Source organism: Rhinatrema bivittatum, chromosome 18, assembly GCF_901001135.1.
Source record: "Rhinatrema bivittatum chromosome 18, aRhiBiv1.1, whole genome shotgun sequence".
In the NCBI taxonomy this organism is placed as follows: Eukaryota; Metazoa; Chordata; class Amphibia; order Gymnophiona; family Rhinatrematidae; genus Rhinatrema; species Rhinatrema bivittatum.
The window spans coordinates 13,676,310-13,698,326 of NC_042632.1; the positions used below are offsets into that span (position 1 = coordinate 13,676,310).

General features: G+C 39.1%; 1 protein-coding gene across 2 annotated transcripts in view; it reads right to left on the reverse strand.

Annotated features, from left to right (window-relative positions):
- FBXW11 (F-box and WD repeat domain containing 11) overlaps window positions 1-22,017 on the reverse strand; it is a 291,067-nt gene that overhangs the window by 91,179 nt on the left and 177,871 nt on the right. For both annotated transcript variants that reach the window (XM_029583589.1, XM_029583590.1), the window contains 2 exons: window positions 9,766-9,903; window positions 1,194-1,312 (listed from right to left, as the gene is read on the reverse strand). In XM_029583589.1, coding sequence (XP_029439449.1) covers window positions 1,194-1,312; window positions 9,766-9,903 — 257 coding nt within the window. The remainder of the gene's footprint in view (window positions 1-1,193; window positions 1,313-9,765; window positions 9,904-22,017) is intronic.

Below are 22,017 nucleotides of genomic sequence, written 5' to 3' on the forward strand. Positions count from 1 at the left end.
ATCCTGAAAATCAAAAGCTAGGGTTTTATTATCGGAGAAACACAGTAGTAGTGTGCTGTGTCCTTGGGCACATTCTTTTCAACATTTTCATAAGCAATATTGTAGAAGGACTATTGGGAAAGGTTTGTCTTCTTGCGGATGATACCAAAATCTGCAACGAGGTCAACATCCAGGAAGATGTGAAAAACATATGAGATCTATTGAAGCTTGAGCTAAGATGTAATGCTAAAAATTGCACAAGTCTTGTATTTGGGCTGCAAAAAACAAAGGGAGCAGTTCAGTCTAGGTGTGAAATTTTACTCTACTTGAAAAGAAGGGGATCTAGCTAAGGGGAGGCAGGTGGTGTGACTATATCTGATTAGCTCAAGCTGGCCAAATAGGTGGATAAGGCAACAGCAAAAGGTGCAAAAAAGGAATGGTGCATAGAGAAAAGGAGGTGATATTACCTCTGTATAAGTTCCTGCTGAGACTTCATTTGAAATACTATGTACCATTCTGGAGACCGCACCTTCAAAAATATATAAACTATATGGAGCTTGAACAGAGGGTGGCTTTTAAAATAACATATGGAAGCAAACTTGAAATCTAAACACATATACTCAAGAGGAAAGATAGGATGGGGAGACATGATGAAAATGTTTAAATACCTCCACGATAAGGGAGAAGGATAGACAAACACCACTTACGAAGGAGAGTGTGCACAACTGGCAAAAGTGGAAGTTAAAGCCATGGGGCTGGATGGGATGCACCCTAGGATACCAGGGATCTCAGATGGCCTGGTATGTCCACTGAAGCACCTGTTCAATAGATTTTGAAGTCAGGCATGGTGCCACAGGACTGAAGCAGGGCAAATGTGGTTCCGCTTCATAAAAGTGGTAAGAGAGAGGAGGATGGAAATCACAGGCTGGTTATCCTTACCTTGGTGATGGGAAAATTGATAGAGACTCTTCTGAAGGATAGGACAGTTGGCAAATTCATTCAGCCAGGAACAATTCAAGGGAAATGGTCACCGCAGCTCAAAAAGGATATAGCTGCACTGGATAAAGTGCAGACAAGGGCGACCAAAATGGTAAGGGGATTGGAACGGCTGCCCTATGAGGATCGGCTAAAGAAGTTAGGGCTGTTCAGTTTGGAGAAGACGACTGAGGTAATCAGAACAGATATCCTCGCTGTTACTATAGTGAAGTACCTACCTCACTGTGGAATCTGAAGATCCAGTAACAATTACTCTCTCATCATACTGCAGACAGAGGACAGAACCTGTGTGTCCCGTTAATATTTTCAAACATTCCAGACCTGTTTTATCCCAAATCTGTTAAAATAAAAGAAATAATTACTAAAGTTTTTGTTTACCAAAAGTTGTAACAGGATGACAACTCCATTCTCTAGTTTACTTTATTTCAAGGAAAACTGGAACCATCAAGTATTGTGATAATGCAGAAGTACCAATGGCACATAGTAAATACATACCCTGCATAATGCTGAAAATTGTTTGATTTTAATTAAGTAGCTCACAACAATTCATTTTAAAATAGGAGCACAAGCAAAAAAAATGTTACAAATTATTACACTTGATTGTCCATAAAAACACCATACTATTTCAATCTAGTATTTCCATTTTAGCAAATCAGATACTGATATACACCCCAATATCAGAGTGCACAATCTCCCATTGAACTTGGTATTGACAATCAAATTTCAGACTGGTGGTAAAGCAAATGTTGCTTACCTGTAATAGGTGTTCTCAGAGAACAGTAGGGTATCAGTCCTCAGATGGGGCGATTTCATCCAACGAAGCCCAGATCAGTGCAATGATCACAGGGCTTTTTCCATGCTCTAGGCATGTTTGGGCCATCAGCAATACAGTTATCACAGTGTCTCCCTTATTTCGGTTCATAGCGATATAAAGGAGAAGCCAACTCCTAGGGGAGGCAGGTTACAGGTATGCAACACTTGCTTTCTCTAAGAACAAGCAGAATATTCTGTCCTCTCAGGTAGGGAATCCCTAGATACAGGTTGCCCTGAACAAAAAGGGGAATAGAACAGGACCAATGTCAACTGACAAAAATGATTTTGTTGGCCATGGGTCATTTTAACATTTTTGGGGCAACCTGTAAATAATAAAGGATTCTAATGGGAATGGATTTGGATTTTAAACGTGAAAGAGATCTTTCAGATCGAAATCTACTGTTGCATCGTGAGTCACTATCCAAACAGTAATGGATGCGAATGAGAATTTCTTCATGATAGACCTTGGCCTCTTTCAATATCAGTACAGACTCATCAAGTGGGCTTTACTTTTGATTTAATCTACTTCTGCCCAAACTGAACTAATTAAAAGTTCCTTACAGTCCTTTCCAATTTAATGCACAGATGCTGACTTTTATGGTTAATATTAAAATGCTTGACCATCCCAGTGGTAACCCTATAATTTAATATATGAAATCCACAATGATTTTTCTTCATACTAGTTAGAAGATCATAGTATGCTAGGATATGACACTTAAGACAGCCTTGGATGATGTTGCTCCTTTAGAACAAAGGACCAACTAGTTCCAAAGTTTACCTGTCTTGGTTCCATCCTGGCCTGAGAATGTTAAAAAGGCAAACTCATCACTATGCACAGAGATGGAGGAAAGATAAATCTGAACAAAGTCATACTATATGTAAAAATAACCTTGCCCATTAGCGGGCTGAAATTAAAAAGGCTAAAAGCAAACATCTGGTAAAACAACTGGCAGCTCCTTTTTTTTTTCATCTTTATCTATCATTTTCAAAGTTTAACATAAGAATAAGATAAAGATAGAATTATCATTACAGTGGATATTTGACAATTATTAATCAATACATACTTTTAACCAAAAAAAGAATATTTTACATTTATCCAAGAAATAAAGAAGATAAAAAAATAATTAATCTACCTTTATCCAATCTGAATATAAAACTTACATTTTAATAAGTAAAGAAAAAGCAAAAGGATGGGCAAGAGAAACCAAAAATGGGAGAATTATTAAGAAACTTAATAAATATTGCAGGCAGTGGCAGCTCCTTTTTGCTCAAAATGGTCACCCAATTTGCAACAGGACTAAACAAATCTTATATAATGCCTCTCCGTTCACAGCAGACTGCTTTGTAATGTTGCACGAGGATAAAACTTTTAAAATTTGCAATAAATTTGCATTGGATTTTTCTCTCCCTTGATTTCATCATCAGTGGAACAAGGGGTTGAGGAAACAATGGAACCTGACACTATAATGTTACTACCAATAAGGTCAATTCTAGTTGTCTTGGATACCATTCTACAGTCTAAGTGGAAGTTCATCACCTAAGACCCTACGCCGCCTTTTATAAAAACAAAACAAAAAAACCCAAACTTGGTTTATCACAGTGAACACTAGCCTAGAACATGGCTTCTTTCCATTGTCTCTCAAGAAAGCCAGGATTTGCCCTCTATTGAAAAAGGATTCTTTTATCTTTATTATGAATTTATAAACCGCCTACGCTGACACACTAGGCTGTGTACAATAAAACATACATAAAATTTCATACAACAAAATTATATAATATATAAGAAACAAAAAAAGAAAAACAAAACTCTTTAGCCTTCCAGGACATACATTTTGAACCTAACAAGCAAACTGCAAATAATAAAGAATACAAGATTCATGCTTACTGAACAGAAGTGCACTCAATGATGATCTGCCCCATACAATGGCTATAAAAATGCCAACTTAAACAAGAATGCTTTTAACAAAGCTTTGAAAGTTTTTGAACAAATAGTTAATCGCAAGTTCTCTAGGAATGAGTACCACAATTCTGGAGCTGTGACAGAGAATCCCTTCTCTCTGGATTCAGACAGCCGTACCTGTTTAGGAGAGGGGATGTCTAACAGGCCTCTTTAAGAAGAGTGAAGAGCTCGAATAGAATTATAAATACTCCATACAGCATTCGCCCAAGGGAGAGAATTAAGTTGCAGTAAAGTATGGACCATCAAAGCAACTTTATATTTGACACGATAGCAGACTGACAGCCAATGTAAATCATACAACGCTGCAGTAATAGGATATCTTACATTTTTTCCTGTAATAAGCCATGCTGCAGTTTTGTAACAACTTCAAAGCCTTCAGTGATGAAGCCGGAAGACCAATATAAATTGCATTGCAGTAGTCAATCAAGGGAAGGATCAAAACCTGAGCAGAGTGAAAATTGGCAAGGACCGAAAGATGTTTCAATCCCCAAACATGCAACTTTAAAAAAATAAAATCCAGTTCTCACAACAGCTTTAATTTGCTGCTGAAAGGTTAAAGTGGAATCTAGACCCCAAGGCTCTTAACAAGGAGCAATTGACAATGAGATATTATTGATGGTAATGGATAAAAGGTATATGACCAGCATTAGGACACTGAATTACAGTGATAATCAAAACCAGTTTATTATGAGCTAGCCAACTTTTGATAGTGGATAAACAGAGTTACTAGATTCCCAGTTTCTGATCATGTAGGCTGTATCTGGACAAAAATCTGTATACTGTCTACATAAATTTTATAGCCCACACAGAGTCCTGCCAGCAATTTGCATATTGGTGCCATACAGATGTTAAAAAGCATTGCTGACAGTGCCAATCCTTGAGGGACTCTGGTAAATAACAGAATGTCAACAAGATTGTGCATTACCAATTCTCACCAGGAGAGAGAACCCTGAAAAACAGGACCAAATCTAGTCATAAACAGTTCCAAACATGCCGCATTCTTTTAGCCGGTACAGTAGAATCTGATGGTCTAAAGTTAGTGAATATGGCTGATACATCCAGTAATACCAGCACAAATCTTTTTCCACACACTGAGACATCACCTAAAGATGTCCAAGAGAGATACAATCAGGGTTTCCATACTTAAGACTTTCTGAACTCAAATTGAAATAGGTCCAGAATGTGTTCATCTACAAAGTTTTTAGTTGCTGCCAACACTAGAATTTCTAGGAGCTTTGATGTGAAAGGCAAAGAAAAAATAGGCTTATAATTTGCAAACTCCAAAGGGCTGAGTCCAGATTGTTTTTTAATGGTCCGAGGCCTTGAGTGATAAAGGCACCTGGCTCTCCATCAACAAATTTACAATGATTCTGTAGACCCTCAAGTCACTGTCATTACTGACCAGTTTCCAACCTTTTCTTTCTCAGGAAGGTTGTTGACAAAGTTGTAGATCAGTTAAAATCAACTTTTTGACAGGATCTATGCTTTCTATCCAAGGCAATCCAACTTTCATTGTGGTTATAGCACCAGTTCAGCCCTTGTAGTTCTTTAATGAAACGAGGACAAAATCAGATAGTAGTAAGGAAGCACTTGTCTTTTTGATAGACATGAGTGCAGCATTTAATATAGCAGACCACCAGTTATTGTTATTGTGTCTTTCTGAACAAGGATTAGATGGAGTAATACTATCCTAGTTCAACTCTTTTTTCGTACTTACCAAATTAAGTGGCGGCAAGTTCTCTTGGAACTGAAACCATTACAATGTGGAGTTCCACAGGATTCTGTATTAGTTATGATTCTATTTAACCTGTATTTGGCTCTGTTAGCTAACTTAATTCAATGTTTAGATTATAGTAGTTTCTTCTTTGCCGACAACATACACATTGTGGCATATGTAAATACGAATTGACCAGAGGAATTAAAGAGGTTTGGATAAGTTCTTGGAGGAGAAGTCCATTACCTATTAATCAAGTTGCCTTAGAAAATAGCCACTGCTATTATTAGCATCAGTAGCATGGGATATACTTAGTTTTTGGGTACTTTCCAGAAGTTACACCAGAACCTCAGAAATCTCCTTTCAAGAAATTTGGAGACAGATGTCACATATGGTGCAGTCTCTTGTCCAGCCTATTACACAGCATTGTCAATTTTCATCTGCATCATCTATGAAATTTATAGAACTGGACCAGAGGCTAGGTAATATTGAGCCTTTTTTTTTCTTTATGAATTTTCACAATATTATTACAAGTATTTACTTGTTATTTGTAATTACAGAACCAGTATAGCAAATAATACTTATCGCATTAATCAAATCAAGGAAACAAAATAAACATTCATTATATTGATTGATCTGACTAAACACAGGAAATTTAAGAGAATCCTTCTTTACCTGAAATGGATGGAAAAAATGAGCAACAACATTTCTATATGTATAATTAATCACTTAGGAAGGTACAATGATATCCCTAACTTATTCTATATACCGATTATCCTATTTCCCAAGAAGACTTTTCAGTTGTTCAGGATCCATAAAGGAATAATCTTTTCCACCCAATTTGACTACACATCTACATGGGTATTTCAACAAAAAGAAACCCCCTTTGTCTACTACCTCCTTTTTTAAAGCTAGAAATTTTTTCCTGCGTAATTGTGTGTTTCTTTTTAAATCGGGAAAAATCCAAATTCTTTGTCCATAAAATGTTTTAGTTCTGTTACGGAAAAAAAATTTCATGATGTTTTCTTTGTTATAAAGGCAAACTGAATTAACAGAGCGCCTCTATTTCTAACTTCTATATCCTCCTGTGACTTTTGTAACAAATCTGAAACATTTAATGTTTCTAAACCTTGTTCTTGATCAGGTTTTTCTCCTTCTCTATCCATATGTATAATCTGTCTTTGATTTAATACTTCTCGCTCTTTTCTCTTAACCCAACATAAAAGGCCCTGACAATCACTGGGTAGCATTGAACAAAGGTATTTTAAGAATCTGTGTTACATAGGATTTAAATAATTCAATCGGACCAATATGTTTTAGTATAGGGAACTTGATTACTCTTAAATTTAAAGCTCTAACAGTATTCTCCATATTTTCCATCCTTTTCTGGACTTCAATTTCACTTTTAATCTGATATTCTTGGATTTTTTCTATACTAATTAAACAATTGTCAAATTCACTTAGCTTTCTCTGCTGATCCTCTGTCTTCCCTATATTCTCCTTTAAGGAGATATTAACCTGTCTCACTTCTTCAGTTAGATTAACAATTAAACCATCCAGTTTTGCCAGATAATTCCATAACGATTCTAAGGTTATATTACTAGGTTTTAAAATTACAGTTCTATTTGAATCTGATATTATAGCCTTAGGTGTACTAGTTTCTCTGGGGTTTGTTTGAGAACCTCCAACATCATTAGCTTGCAATTCTATAGACACTTGTGAGTGCAATTCAGTGTGTAGTGTTCCCTTAATTCCACCCTGCGCTCTTCCTTGACTTTCAAAGGCCTCTTGGGAAATTCCCGGCATTCCTGAAGGTAAAACCCTTCCATTGCCAGGTGGAGATGGAGTCTCCGGTGCCCCAGGACTTAAAGTTGTTTCCATGACTATAGGGAGAAGATTTTGCTCTGAGTCCTCCTCCAAAACAGTCCGTACCACGGGGATTACTTGAGGGGATCCCAACCAGTCTGAGACAGTTTGTTGTCCAGGCTCAACATTAGAAATGTTAGAGGAAGGCCACAATTTGGCCTCTTAGTGTGAGGCATAATCTACAGGAAAGCAGTGTAATGGAACACTGGATATGTACAAAACTCAGTCTGTTCTTGTTCCACTTTTTCACAATGAAGGATTCTCTAATGAAGGAGAAAATTTGGAACACTGCAAAGTAATTTAATTATATTGCCTACCTGAAGAATTGGAATTTTTCAAACTGGACGCAATCAAGTCCAATCAATTCAAGCAATTCCAGGCAAAGCCAGGCTAAGCCTTTCATAGCCACTCGTCCCTTAGGAGCGCACGGCTTTGGCGTCGCGCCGGCTTCGCGCCGCAAGAAGAAAGTTCTTATAGTTCCCTTTCCGGGTTCCGCCCCCTCTCACCACTGCAGCTCCCATCGGGGCTAGAGGATTCACTCTCTCACCCCCGGAATGGTTCCACAGCGCGGCGAAAGGAAACAAGCTTTCAATTCCAATTTCTCCTCAAAGTAAGTTGTGCAAGAAGGCAGTTCTTATAATTTCCCTTCCGGGTTCCGCCCCTCTCACCATGTCACTGCTGCAGCTCCCCGTTGAGGCTAGAGGATTGGAGCTTCTTCCACTTACTGATTGTAAGTCATAATAACGCTGAGGTGAACTTTCACTGAGGAAGTACTAAGATCTGCAGATGAAAGATATACACTGGAATAAATCTCTTGGGCCCAAACAGCAAGACTGCCACCAGAACAAGAACCTCTTCCACTGGAAGTTGTAGGATCTTCTGGTTGGTCAAAATCAGAACCTCCTCCACTCCCTGTGTGAACAGCAAACAGGAGACTACTGCATGTTCAAAACATCCATGCCATGAGAGCCAAGGAGAACTGATTGGTTTGACAGAGCTTGCCATTCTCCTGCATGATAAGAGTCAGAAATGTTCCAAATGGGACTGGAGTGTACTGATAGCAGAATGAGATAAGGACATTGTGGTCAGACCAGTGCAACAAGGATCACTCGTACACATGCCCAAAGAACTATCCGAATTGTCCTTGTAATTAGAGGAACTGGCTGAGTCACTTGATAGTGACTTGGAATAAGTTCCCTTCACCAATGCCACAGATGTGGCCCTAGTGGGGCTGTGGTCCAGATAAAACAAATGGCTTGGTGCCTTAAGGATCTTCAGCACCATGAAAGACAATGGTATATGTGCCGACACAGCTGCTTCCCTCCTCAGCATTGAGGACAGATCTGTAGTCACAGAGCTCTGCCCAAACACTGATTACAACAGCTCCGACGGGGCCCAATTTGATGACAGACCCCAGTTAGATGCTTTTCTCCATGCCTCCTATGGTGCCAAAGACATCTGTGAATTGCTCATCCCCTGACTTGTGGTGGATCTAGGAGCTGGTACTACAGTTGGGTGGGGGGAGACCTCCTGAGAGAATGAGGAATGGTTGGGGGGGGGGGGGGGGACACTTTCTGCCTCAGCTCCATATGCTGGGAGCCCAACAATGCTTTTCTCCAAGAGAAGTGGCTGCAATGCTGATGCTTAGATTCTTACCCTTCAGCACCTTCCTGAGGTTCTCCATTGTTCAGGCCCTATACTGCTGCACCCTAAGCAACATGAGTCCACAGCTATAATACTTCACAGTATCATGATCTTGGCCCAAGCATTTGAAGCACACTTTGTGGTATCTGATTAACATCCAACACCCAAAAATATAGACTTTGCAGCTGCTGATAGCAGTTTTATTGGCCTTGTTTTTCCTTTAACATTTTTCTACATTTCTTGGGGGGGGGGGGGGGGGTGCAATATTTAAAAGTGCTTTTGAAGGACTGCTGAGACAGTGTGTGAAAACTCACTGCAACAAGGCAAGAAGAGAGAGACCTCAAACACCAAATTCATGAAAGAAAGGGTAGCATGTCCATGAGGCAGCTTGGATAAAGCCAAGGCTGAGAAGTTTACAAGGCACCACATGTGCACAAGAACTCCCTGTGCATGCTCAGTATAGTTTTACTGAGCTATAAGTGATGGGTGTATTTTGTGCAATTGAATGAATTCATCCACATGTCATGGCTAATTCAGCCCTGCTTGTTGACGGAAAACAAAAATCCTTACTACCTCCCAAGTTCAAATACTGTATTTCACAGAAACTGTGAGACCCGAGGTACAAGAAGGATAACACTTTAGGCTGTCTGCTGCACCAAAGCAATGATTAGTCATTATTAACATGCCATTTTCAAATACTGGTTTATATTTCATGCTCAAATACATACAGTGACTAGTAAGATTATTTAATAAACAGTATATTTTAAAAAAAGGATGCATCAAGAGTGTTTACCTTAATGGAATTATCTCTTAGGCCACTGATAATCTTTTCGTCATCATACTGCAAACAGTATACACCTTTACTATTTTCTGAGCGGCACTGAATTCTCTGCAAGTTGTGCCTTCCACATCTCCAGTTAGATTCTATAGTCTGCAGGAAAGAGAAGAGCATATTTCGTACTGTAAAATATGTAATGCTAATAAAAATCAACCCTTCAAAGCATATACCATAAATATGAAACATATCAGAGGTAAACAATATCTGCAACACTCTACATATTTACAGGCACCAATTTATGTTTGCTACAATTAGCATAAGGTCTTTGATCTCAAATGCAATTAAAAATCCCTTATTCTTAGTGGGGCCAATATTCAAAAGACATAAAATTCTTAATGGGCTTAAGCATACTGATTCAGGCATCGTGAGCTACAAAGCACATAAATGAAGGTTCCTAAAAAGTGGATGGGCAAGGGGAAATTAATTTAGGAACTGTGGGGGCAAGCTAAAAAGGAGTGTACAACTGAACCAAAGTCTGCAGGCTTTGGCCAAACTAAAATGGAAGCCTAGCCTATGATGGCCCCTGCTATTTCAATGTCTGGGAACTATACAGATGAGGAAATGTTGCTTTTGTTCTACCTATCACGCATGTGTCTTCACTTTACAATTTAGCTCGAACAGTGAACATAAAACTTGATAAACCGTGGCCTTGACAGAGACTTTGTATCCAGTCATGAAGTGAGTATTGTTCGACAAATGTCTTGATGTAGCTCATCATCTCCATGTGAATATGCACATACGTACCAGCTAAGAAACATATCAGAAGCCCCCCAATTCTATACTATTGGACTGCAGTAATATCCAATCAAGACTCTAGGCATATGTATGGACTATACAGATTTTAGGATTCTTTCTATTCCATTGCTGCTGTTCATGCAAACTCCCTACCCATGAACTTGGGTAGGGAAGCTAAATTTTGATACTGGGCTCAAAGCTTGGCGCAGCTTGGCTGCATTAACTATGGTGGATCTGCCAATTTCATGTCTGCCTAAGCCCAGGCAAGCCACGCCTTCTGTAAGCTATGCAGCCACTCCTGGCTGCATAGCTTACAGAAACGTCTTTAAGCATTCTGGATTTTGCCACCCTGCGACTGTAGGGTTAATCTGTCATTTGCTCACTGATGGTCCAGCTGGCTATGCCCTCCATTGTGAGATAGGACCCCGACTCTTCAGAAAGAGTGACCAACTGCATGAAGGGTGAGATACTGACTGAACTATTATTTCAGATGGAGGCTGATAGTTGCCATTGCATCTAACATGTGCAAGTTAACTGAGTTTAATATATGAGTTTGCATAACTTTTCTAACAAGCATGATCTGCTCTGTTAAATCAGAAACTGAAATATCATCGATCATATGTAAACCATCATATGCTTATCCTGTTACAATAAAACTAATCATATACCTTAAAAGGTTTAAGAGTTTTGCTTCTTTAAACAAATGAACTTGTAATGCATGTTATCTGGTTTTTATAACTGCAGAAATTTCCCTACAGGACTTAGTGCTGATATTCAGAACTTAAATAAGGCATCTTAATTTAGGGCATCCCAATGTCTGTAATAATTTTAGATGGTAAGGTACTTAAAATTACATTTAGGAACCTATTTTCAGCCATTTAATTTGCCTTAATTTTAATTAAGGTGCCTTAAATGGCTGAATAGTCACCATAATTAGGCCCCTAATTAAGCTGTCTTAAAATTAGGCACTGGGCCCTCTTACATAGAAACGACGGCAGAAAAGGAGCAAATGGTCCATATCTGTCCAGTAACCTTATGGTAGTATCTGCCGCGTAGTACAGGTTACTCCCCGTGCTTATCAGTTTCTCAAACCATGAAAGTCAGGGCTCTCAGTTACTATCTGAATCCAATTCCCTGTTACCCCCCTGCCATGAAGCAGAAAGCAAATACTGAAGTTGCATCAAAAGTATCAGGCTTATTGGTTAAGGATAGCAACCACTGCACCAGCAAGTTACCCCCATGCTTTTTTGTTTCCCCAGACCGTAAAATTCAGGGCCCTCATTGGTTGCTGTGTGAATCCAATTCCTCTTTTATCCTGCCACTGAAGAAGAGAGCAATGATGGAGTTGCATTAACAGTATGTAGGCTTATTGGTTAAGAGTAGTAACTGCCGCATCAGCAAGTTAACCCCATACATTCTTTTCTTCATTTCCATCCTCTAATTTTTAGGGATCCACAGTGTTTATCCCATGACCCTTTGAATTCTTTCACTGTTTGCGTCTTCACCACCTCCTTTGGAAGGTTATTTCGTGACCCCTAGTTCTATTGATTTCTTTCCAACAGAAAATGTTTGACAATTGTGCATCATTAAAACCTCTGTTATCTGAAGGTCTGTATCACATCTCCCTTGCACATCCTCTTTTCCAGGGTATACATATTCAGGTCTATTGATACAGACCCCACACCATTTTGGTCACGCTTTCCTGGATCGCATCTATCCTGTCCTTTATCCCTCACTTCAGACATGGACTCCAGAACTGAACAAAGTACTCAAATGAGGCCTCACCAAGGACCTGTCCAAGGGCATTATCACCTTTTTCTTAGTGGTTATTCCTCTCTCCATGCAGTCCAGCATTCTTCTGGCTTCAGCTATTACCCTGTCACATCGTTTCACCATCTTCAGATCTCCAGACACTATTACCCCAAGACCTCTCTCCTGGTCCATGAAAATCAGTCTTACATCCTCCATCACCTACAGCTCTTTTGGATTACTGCACCCCAGATGCATGACTCTGCACTTCCTGACGGAATCCCAACTGCCAAATTTTCGACCACTCTTCCAGCTTTCTTAAATCTCTTCATACTCGCTATTCCTTCAGGCATGTCCACTCTATTGCAGATCTTAGTATCACCTGCAAATAGACAAAGTTTACCTCTATCCCTTCTGTAATGTCACTTACAAAGATATTGAAGAGAACTGGTCCCAAAACAGATCCTTGTGGAAGTCTGTATAACACAGTTCTCTCTTCATAGAGGGTTCCATTTAGCATTACCCTCTGTCTCCTATCAGTCAACCAATTTGTAACTCATGCCACCACTTTGGCGCTCGCTCCCAAGCTTCTCGTTTTATTCACATGCCTATGTGAGACTGTATCAAAAGCTTTGCTGAAATCCAGCAGATCACATCGAGTGCTCTTCCTCAATCCAATTCTCTAGTCACCCAATCATTTACATATAGCCTCCATCTATCACTTACAGATACACATGTTTTTCTCTCACAAACAATTTTAGATGTGCAGCTCAAAAAAAGAAACAAAAAAAAAAAAAACAACTTTACCCACACTCAACCACATTCTCTCTTGCCCATGCACACACATTCTTCCTCCTTCTGTGTGTCACTGATGGATAGACAAAGCAAAAATATAAGCACTTTATTTAAAGAACAACATGCTAAAACTTGTTTCCCATAAGCAAGGGATATTTCTGTTTGCAGAGATATTTAACTCTTACAGCAGGAATAGGCAACTCCAGTCCTTGAGTGCCACACGTTGCTTGTGATTTAAAGTTATCCACAATGAATAGGCATGAGATGAATTTGCACACATTGCCTCCATTAAATGCAAATGCATTTCATGCATATTCATTGTGGATATCCTAAATATCTGACCAACTTACAGCACTCAAGGACTAGAGATGCTTACTCCTGTCTTACAGTATATCCCTATTCTACTTCTAAATTCACTCATGTAATGTACCATGGTAAATTTAAACTATAAAATTGTATCTTTGGAGGATTTTACCTAATACAGAGATATTTATTTAAAAAAAAAAAAAAGCCTATTACATACATTGCATTCCAATATATGTAGATTTTTAGATAAGGGTTTATTCTCACTTCACACATTTAAGATGACAGCCTTCCATGGACATCTGCTGCTCTTCAAAAGTCATAGGTCACTTATCCAACTTTAGGCCTTCATAGTCCCATATCCCTGTTTTTCGCCCAAGTTATACAGACCCAATTCTCTATACTTGCTTCACCCACTCTATGTTTATCCAGAATATGATGTTCCAAATTATTTCTACCTTGTTCATTGTTTATTCCAGGTTATTTCTACCCTGTTCTTTGTAAAACAAGACTTTGTCTCTGTTAACTTTGCTGGTTGTAATGTAAACCGAAGTGATAATTAATCTTGTTAATTGAACCTCGGTATATAAAAGTTATAAATAAATAAATCTGGAGAAATATTGTTAAAATATAAATATATGCATTCTGGAACTGCGTGAGATGCACAGCTCTTGCTCTGGGTCATTCAAAAGAGTGAGAATAAAGGTTTCATGATGAGAATACATACAGTTGTGTGCAAACTTTTAAGTGGAAACATAGTTCTGGGCAAACTATGTTTCAATGAATCTTTATGTGAACAGAAGTTGACTTTTACCCAATGTAATTTGAAAATTAACACGATCCCAGATGACCAAAACAAAATAGCAGAGGGATGGCGCCCCTCCAATCACTTCATTCTCACCCTCCTTGCACTCCAACTGATTCCTTTTCTCAAACTCCACCCCCTCCCATCTGATCCTCTCTCAACTTTCACTCCCCTCAAAGGGACCCCCCCCTCTTATTAACTCCTCCCTCCAGCTGATCCCCTCTTAACATTCCCTTGGCTCCTCTCACCCATTCAAGCCATTTATGCATCCCACGGCTAATCCCCTCACCTCCAAGCCTCTCTTATAACCTCACCAACTGTACCTGTAATCCCATCCTTTTTACCCATCCCATTTCTTCTCTCATCTCCCAACCTCACCTACTTCTATCACAGCCCTTCTCACATCCCCTAGCTGATCTTCTCATCTCCCAGATCCTTTATTACAAGCTCTTATAACTCTTGTCATTTCCCTTCTCTCGTTCTCCACAGCCAATACTCATCTCACCCAGCTGATTTCCCTGAAACACCTTGCCAGCTGATTCAATCCTCAAAACCCTTCTTATATTTGATCCTCCCCCTTCAAAGAGTCCATCCTCCAAACATTTCTCTGGCCAGGAGAGCAACATTTTTCTTTGGGCCCCAGCCAATGGTAGATGACAAATGATGATGGGAAGAAAGGACAGGCTGATGACAGGAGCAAAATGTTTATTTTGGGTACACTCAGTGGCACGTGATGAGAAAGCAACAATGGCAATTTCCACTGACCTATGCATTCAGCTCTCCCCCTCTTGACTTGTTCCAAGCCAGGCAGTGATGTGCAAGCAGCAGCAGTATTAGTGATGAAAGTCAATTCAAAGTCTCTAAGCCAGTGCAAGTTCACAGGCTCCAGAGTGGCCCTGATTTGTTCTCGTGTGGGGCTTCCTATCATCACAAACTCATGCAAATGCTGGGCCACTGCAGAGTTTGGGCATGCAATCTGGCTAATAGGCCCCACCTCTGACTTTCACTACTAATGCTGCTACTGGCACCTGATGAGGACAGTAACACAAAAAACCCGTTTTAATCATTAAAGCAGTGGCTCTCATCCTTTTTTTGGTCTGGACACACCTGACAAATGGTTCCTCACATGTGGGACACTGCTCATTACAATCTATGGCGGAAATTAAATAAAAAAAAAAAAGGCCCCATATTACTTTTATTAAGAATGACAAGGGAAAAATAAAAGTACTCTCTCTGAACATAAATAGTAAATCTCCAATACCAGAGCAGCACCAACTTCCAGCACTCAAACTAAGAAAAGTCAACACTGAAAATATTACACCAGGGCTTAAACTTTACTACTACTATTAGGAAAATGGAAAAAGCCAGGCTGCTATAGAGCCCTATCCAGAAACTACACGCCAGCAGAAAACCTCACTTGAATCACATGTGCTGACCGTCACCTAACAAAGAATAAAGAGACCAAAACGCATAATTAGAAGCATGCAGACAAAAACTGCAGGGTAACAAAGAAAAAAGAGAAAAATCACCAGTCCTCATAAAACAAACAAGAAATATAAAATCAACAGCAGTAGAACCATACTAACAAAAAGAACAGATTACTTCAAAACAGCGGATTAATGGAATATCTAATAATTAAAAACTCTCAAAAAATTTCTAGATAAAATATTTCAAAACAGCAGACACAAAGACCCAATAATTAAAAATAATAAGGATAAAAATAAATGCTCTGCTCTCCATACCTGGGAATATTTGATATTCAGGTGCCTTGTGAATTAGGAGGGGGGATGTTTGCAAATTTCTCCTTTCCCTCAGCCACACTCACGCTCTCTCTCTCACTTGCATAGGCTCTCAATCACAATTACACATATGCATTCTGTCTTATACACAGGTTCTTAATCATATATACACATGCTCTCACACACTTACTTAAATGCTGTCATACACACATATGCTCGCTCACTCTCCCCACTGAACTAGCAGCAGCAGCAGCAACAGCCTCCCCCTCTTCCAGCCCTCGCGGCCTCAAGAAAGGAGTCTCATCAGTCACGGGGGCCAATGTTCCTTGTTTTGCTCCAGGCCGATGCTGCTGATCTTCTTTGGGCCGACTTTGCAAAGACTTTACCTAACAGGATCTCTTCCTCCCATGTGTGCGGCCCCTGGACTTCACTTCCTCTTTCAGGCCACAGGGACAGGAAGAAGAGACCGTGCTGTGAGTGCCACAGACTCCAGATCTCCTGCCGCGTTCAAAGAGTTCCATTTCGCTGGAGCAGGAGCAGCAGTTGGGCCCAGCGGGGGACCGGGAAGTGTGGTGACACACCCGCAAGTGCTTAAAGAAATACTGGTATGTCGCGACACACCAGTTGATAACTGTTGTCCTAAAGAGTCATATTGCATATCAACCACACTTAAATCACATTAGTGCATTGTATCCATAATGTAAAACATGTATTGAAACAATGCATCAATTATAAAACCACAATGTGTATATATTGAAACACTTTTTTCAGTCATGAAACCACAGACAATGTAAGTATAAAGCCACACCAGTATTAAATATCACAATTTCAATATGACGACAACCCATATATACCCTTATCTCCTTTTTTTTTTATATATACCCAACAAAGGACCTTTGTTTCACCAAATGGCTTCATCAGGGGATGTCAACTCGCTATGTAGGGGATCATGGCGCTAACACATACAATGTTCATTCTTGTCTGATTATTATTCCTGCTTACAAAAGTTCATTTCAATGCCAATAAAATTTTCACGATGACTGGAACAGGATAGCTGACGTTCCATATATGTATTGTGAGAACTGAAGACACTAATTATAGTGTCCCAACGGACTATATCTTCTCCCAACTGCAGTTACTGCCTGAATTAATAATTCACCACGGTCATCTACACAAACTCAGTACAGCATTAAAATACACTTATTTGTTCACAGCTAACCTCCCTCATTTTCCACCTGGTATGTATCCTGAACACTTTCACTTCTCACTCGATTCACAACAAAAATCAAAGTTTCCGCATAAACAAACATCTTCGGATGTCACAATATTGCTGCATTCCTACAATCAAAAAACCGCAGTGGCTGGAGCACAACCATTTGAGCACTTGTGAGCTTAGCTGAAGGTTTTGATATTCCACTTAGCATTATGGCCCACAATTTGGGAAGTCCTGCTCTACATGGTACAAAGTTAAACATGACATCTTTCTGCAATTTCTAATGCAAACTTACAGTTCATTTGCTGATTTTAACAAATTGAAAATAAAAAAGTGAATGTGGTATGTGTAAAATTTGATCCCCTTTCTGTTAGTACTTTGCAAAACCTCCTTGGCAGAAAACAGCTTCCAAACATTTCCTGTAGCCAGCTTTCAATTTTTATATTTGTAATTTTTTCCCTGCTCTTCTTTGTAGAACTCTTCTCACTCAGAAAGATACTTAGGTTGTCCCGCATACACTACATGCGTGAGATCTCCCACAGATTTTCAATAATATTCAAGTTTGGGGACTGTGAAGGCCATACCAAAACCTTCATCTTTTTATTTATTTAGAGTTTTTTATGCCGGTATTCGTCGAAACATAATATCGGTTTACATGTAATGAGTATCTTTTCTTTCTGTAAAGTACTTCATAATTGATTTTGAGGTATGTCTAAGACCATTCTCTTTCTGAAATATCCAACCTCTTTTCAACTTCATTTTCTTTGCAGACTTTGGAACATTAGCTTCTAGGAAATGTTCCACAAAGTTTCAAGCTCATCAAGGTTTTGTTTTTACTCCTGGGTGATTTCTGTGCAGAATTTCCCTCTAGCACAACATTTCTAAAATTGGCTCTGATTTTAGTTGCACGGACCTGAGGGAGGAAGAGCAGCTGAGATCTGCAAGCCTGGAAGGAAGGGGCTGCAGGATTCAGCCTGAGAGGGCTGGAAGAAACAGCATCACCATCGGATGAGAGTTAGCATGGTGAAATCTAGCCTGGGAGGGCATTTTCTATTACAGAATTGTTGAGATGTGTCTTCACAGAGGAAAAGAGCTTGCTAATGCAGAGACGTTGAGATATGTCTGCTGGAAGGGAGAAAGCTAGTGCTGTGAAAAGAGTTAATACAGTAACTTAGCAAATGATGGCAAATAAAGACCAAAATGATCCATTTAGTCTGCCCAATAAGCTTTTTTTTTTTTTTTAAGAGTAGTTTTAACTGCTGCACCATACAGGCTACCTCCAAGTAGAAATGTAAACTTTACTATTACACAAAACTACCTATTTGTTCATTTCCATTCTCTAGCCAGCAGGGATCCTCTGTCTCATGCCCTTTTGAATTCCATTCATCACCTCTTCCGGGAGGGCTTTCCGTGAAGAAATATTTCCTAATATTGTTCTTGAGTCTTCCCCCTTGGAGTTTCGTATCAATTCTTTACAACTTCTTTGCCATTGGAAAAGATTTGATTTTTGTGTATCACTAACTCCTTTCTGAAGGTCTGTATCATATCTCCCCTCTCTCTTCCAGGGTATACATATTAAGGACCATCAGTCATCTCATATGGCTTTCCGCAGAGACCACACATGATTTTGGTTGCCCTTCTCTGGACCACTTCCATTCTCTCCTTAATTCTTTTTTTATTTATTTATTTATTTAGCATTTTTCTATACCGACTTTCCAATAACAGAATTACTGATCAATTTGGTTTACATTCTAAACAATAACAATGACAAGTCAATGTCTTACAATGAACAGGTTGAATTAACTTGGATTAAGATATATGGGGGTTAATAACATAATTACAAGGTACGGTGCCTAATGTAGGCTGGAGGTTGGGTTTTGATATTAGACTGCCAAAGATCAAGTGAATTTTAGAGAAGGTCTATATAGTTCTCTAGCGTGTTACCACGTAGGGATCATTGGCATGGGTATTCCGCAGGTTGATGTTATGGGAAAGCTTGGTTGAATAACCAAGTCTTGAGTCTTTTTTTAAATGTGGTAGAGCATTGCACTGATCTGAGATCTGATGGGAGAGTGTTCCAGAGTTTGGGACCAGCTGTGGAGAAAGCTCTTTTACTTAATGCTGACTTCATCGGTGGAATTTGAAGGTTGTTTCTGTAGGCTTGTCTCACTGGTCTGGTAGAGGTGTGTAGTTGGAGAGGGAATATGAGCTCGAGTGGTGCCAGGTTGTGTATTGCCTTGTGGGTTACTGAGAGCACTTTGAAAAGAATTCTGAATTTGACGGGAAGCCAGTGTAGGCTTTTTAAAATGGGTGAGATGTGGTCTCTTTTGTTGGACTTGGTTAAGATCCTCGCTGCAGCGTTCTGCAGCATCTGCAGCGGTTTTATGGCATTGGCAGGGAGACCCAGTAGAAGTGAGTTGCAATAATCTATTTTCGTGAGAATGATTGCTTGTAGAACTAATCGGAAGTCTTTAAAATGTAGGAGAGGTCTCAGTCTTTTTAAGACTTGTAATTTGAAGAATCCATCCTTTACGATGTTATTTATGAGTGATCTGTAATTCATTTGTTTGTCAAGTATAACTCCTAGATTTCTGACTTGTGGGGTCATTGTTAATTGAGTAGACATGATGGTACTTGGAAGTGTGTAGGTTCCGTTTTAGATGAAGCCTACAGAACTGAACACAGTATTTGAGGTGAGACCTCACCAAGGATCTATACAGTGGCAATACCACCTCCTTTTTCCTTTCCAATCTAACACTCATTTGGAGAAATTTGTATCAAATAAAAATGTAGAGCAGGAGTTAGCTACTTAGCTTGGTGGAAAAAAATTAGGCTAGACTATCATTGAATTGCAGCACTCCTTGTCCTATTATTTTTCCTGTGTTATTTCCTGGAATCTCCCCCCTTTTATTATATGATATAGGACAGCATACTGTAGATTTTCTTCATAAATTTCTTGAATTGTGATTGCTGTAATATCAATTTCTCTTCATTGTAATATGAAAATATTCAATAGAGAAAATTAAAAAAAATATTGTACATGCAAATGAACCACAGTGCTATAAAGACTGTAAATGAGTGCAAATGAACCAAGAATCAATAAGTATCACATGAAAGTCACTAACAGCATTTAGCATAGTAGAGAGATAAAAATTCAACACAACGTGTTTCGGTAAAACTGATTTTTACTTTCTCATAGCTGGCCAACTTTCATACACAGATTTCTACAATGGACCCTGAACCAGTAGTCCACAAGTTCTCACTAATATTCACCTGCTTAATGGTCAAGTAGCTACTGTACTATATACATTTAACATGTCTTGCACGTCTTGTGACCTTTAGTAGCTACTTAATATTGCAGCACTCGCCATTCTGTAAATCCTTTTAACAATACAGTTGATTTAACAGTAGTCCAATATTATGCTGACCAAAGGTTTAACAACTACACTTTTTCTATTTTGATCAATATTCAAAACAGTTTTCTTAAAGTTACCATAAGTAGTTTTTGGCTAGGAATTAAAGAAAGTGAATTATAATATTTATACCTCTGTAGTGTATCATAAAGCAGTAAGTAATATGCAGGTGCACATTTTAATTCTATGAGTAGCTGTCATTTCATTTAGATATTATGTGGTGTGGCTACTGTGGGAAAATATATCATGTTTTTTGAGAACCTGTAAAATTCCCTTACACTGCGTAAATTTTCAATATGCTGGAAAGTAGCCACATTACACAGAGGATACAGCAGCATTTCAAATGGCAACAAAGTGAAAACAGATGTGTATGTGTAAAGAAAGAAAATTTTACAGGACTAAATACAGCTGCATGGGCGGGCAAATTTGAAGAACTTCTAAAAGAAGCACATTAGGGCAAAATCATGCTTCCAGTTCTATGATGCTTACGTCATTTTTTCAAGATGCAGTTTACAAAGAACTTATTTGCAGCCTCTTCCAAGCAATGAAAACACAGTGTTGCTAATCCCCAGGCCATGTTGTAACAATGGGTTTCTCTCAATTCTGGATGTGTTCACATTCCCTATATGGAAAATATGCTGTAGAAGCAGATTTGTCTACAAGTGCAAACTGCAATACCTAACTCAACAATGGAGCCAAAACTGAAATTATGTAACTGTAATTTCTGAGTATGTCCCATCAAACAGAACCTCACAAGTAAAAACAAAACACTGTCACCCTAGCACTCATTTTCAGACGAGACTCCAAATCATGGTGACAAAGTAAATTTATTTATTTATTTAGTGTTTTTCTATACCGGCATTCGAGATAAAAATCCCATCATGCTGGTTTACATTAAACAGGGGGTGTACAAAGAGAAAACACTGGAAAACTATAACAAGTGAACAGAGAATCTGAAGTTACAATAAAACAAGGAAGTTTCAACTTGGGAGAGGAAAGATAGTCTAAAGGAAAATAACAGAGAGAGCAATTATTTACAGTGTTCTAAGAATATCTGACTATGGTTGTCGTTGCATAGAAGAGTCAGTTGAGTGCTGGGAAGGCTTGTTTGAATAACCAAGTCTTAAGTCTTTTTCTGAATGTTGGAAGGGACGGTTCTTGATGAAGATCCGGTGGGATGGAATTCTATAGCGCTGGTCCTGCAGTAGAGAAAGCCCGGTCTCCACATGTTGTATGTTGAGAGGTTTTGGTGTGGGGAACATGAGGTGATTCTCTGTATGCTTCTCTCATGGGTCTGGAGGAGGTATGTTTTCTGAATGGGATTTGTAAGTTGAGTGGAGCCTGGTGATGGATGGCTTTATAGATAATGGTAATAGACTTGTAAATGATTCTGTAGTGAATTGGCAGCCATTGGAGGTCTTTGAGAATGGGAGAAATGTGGTCTCTTCTCCTCGT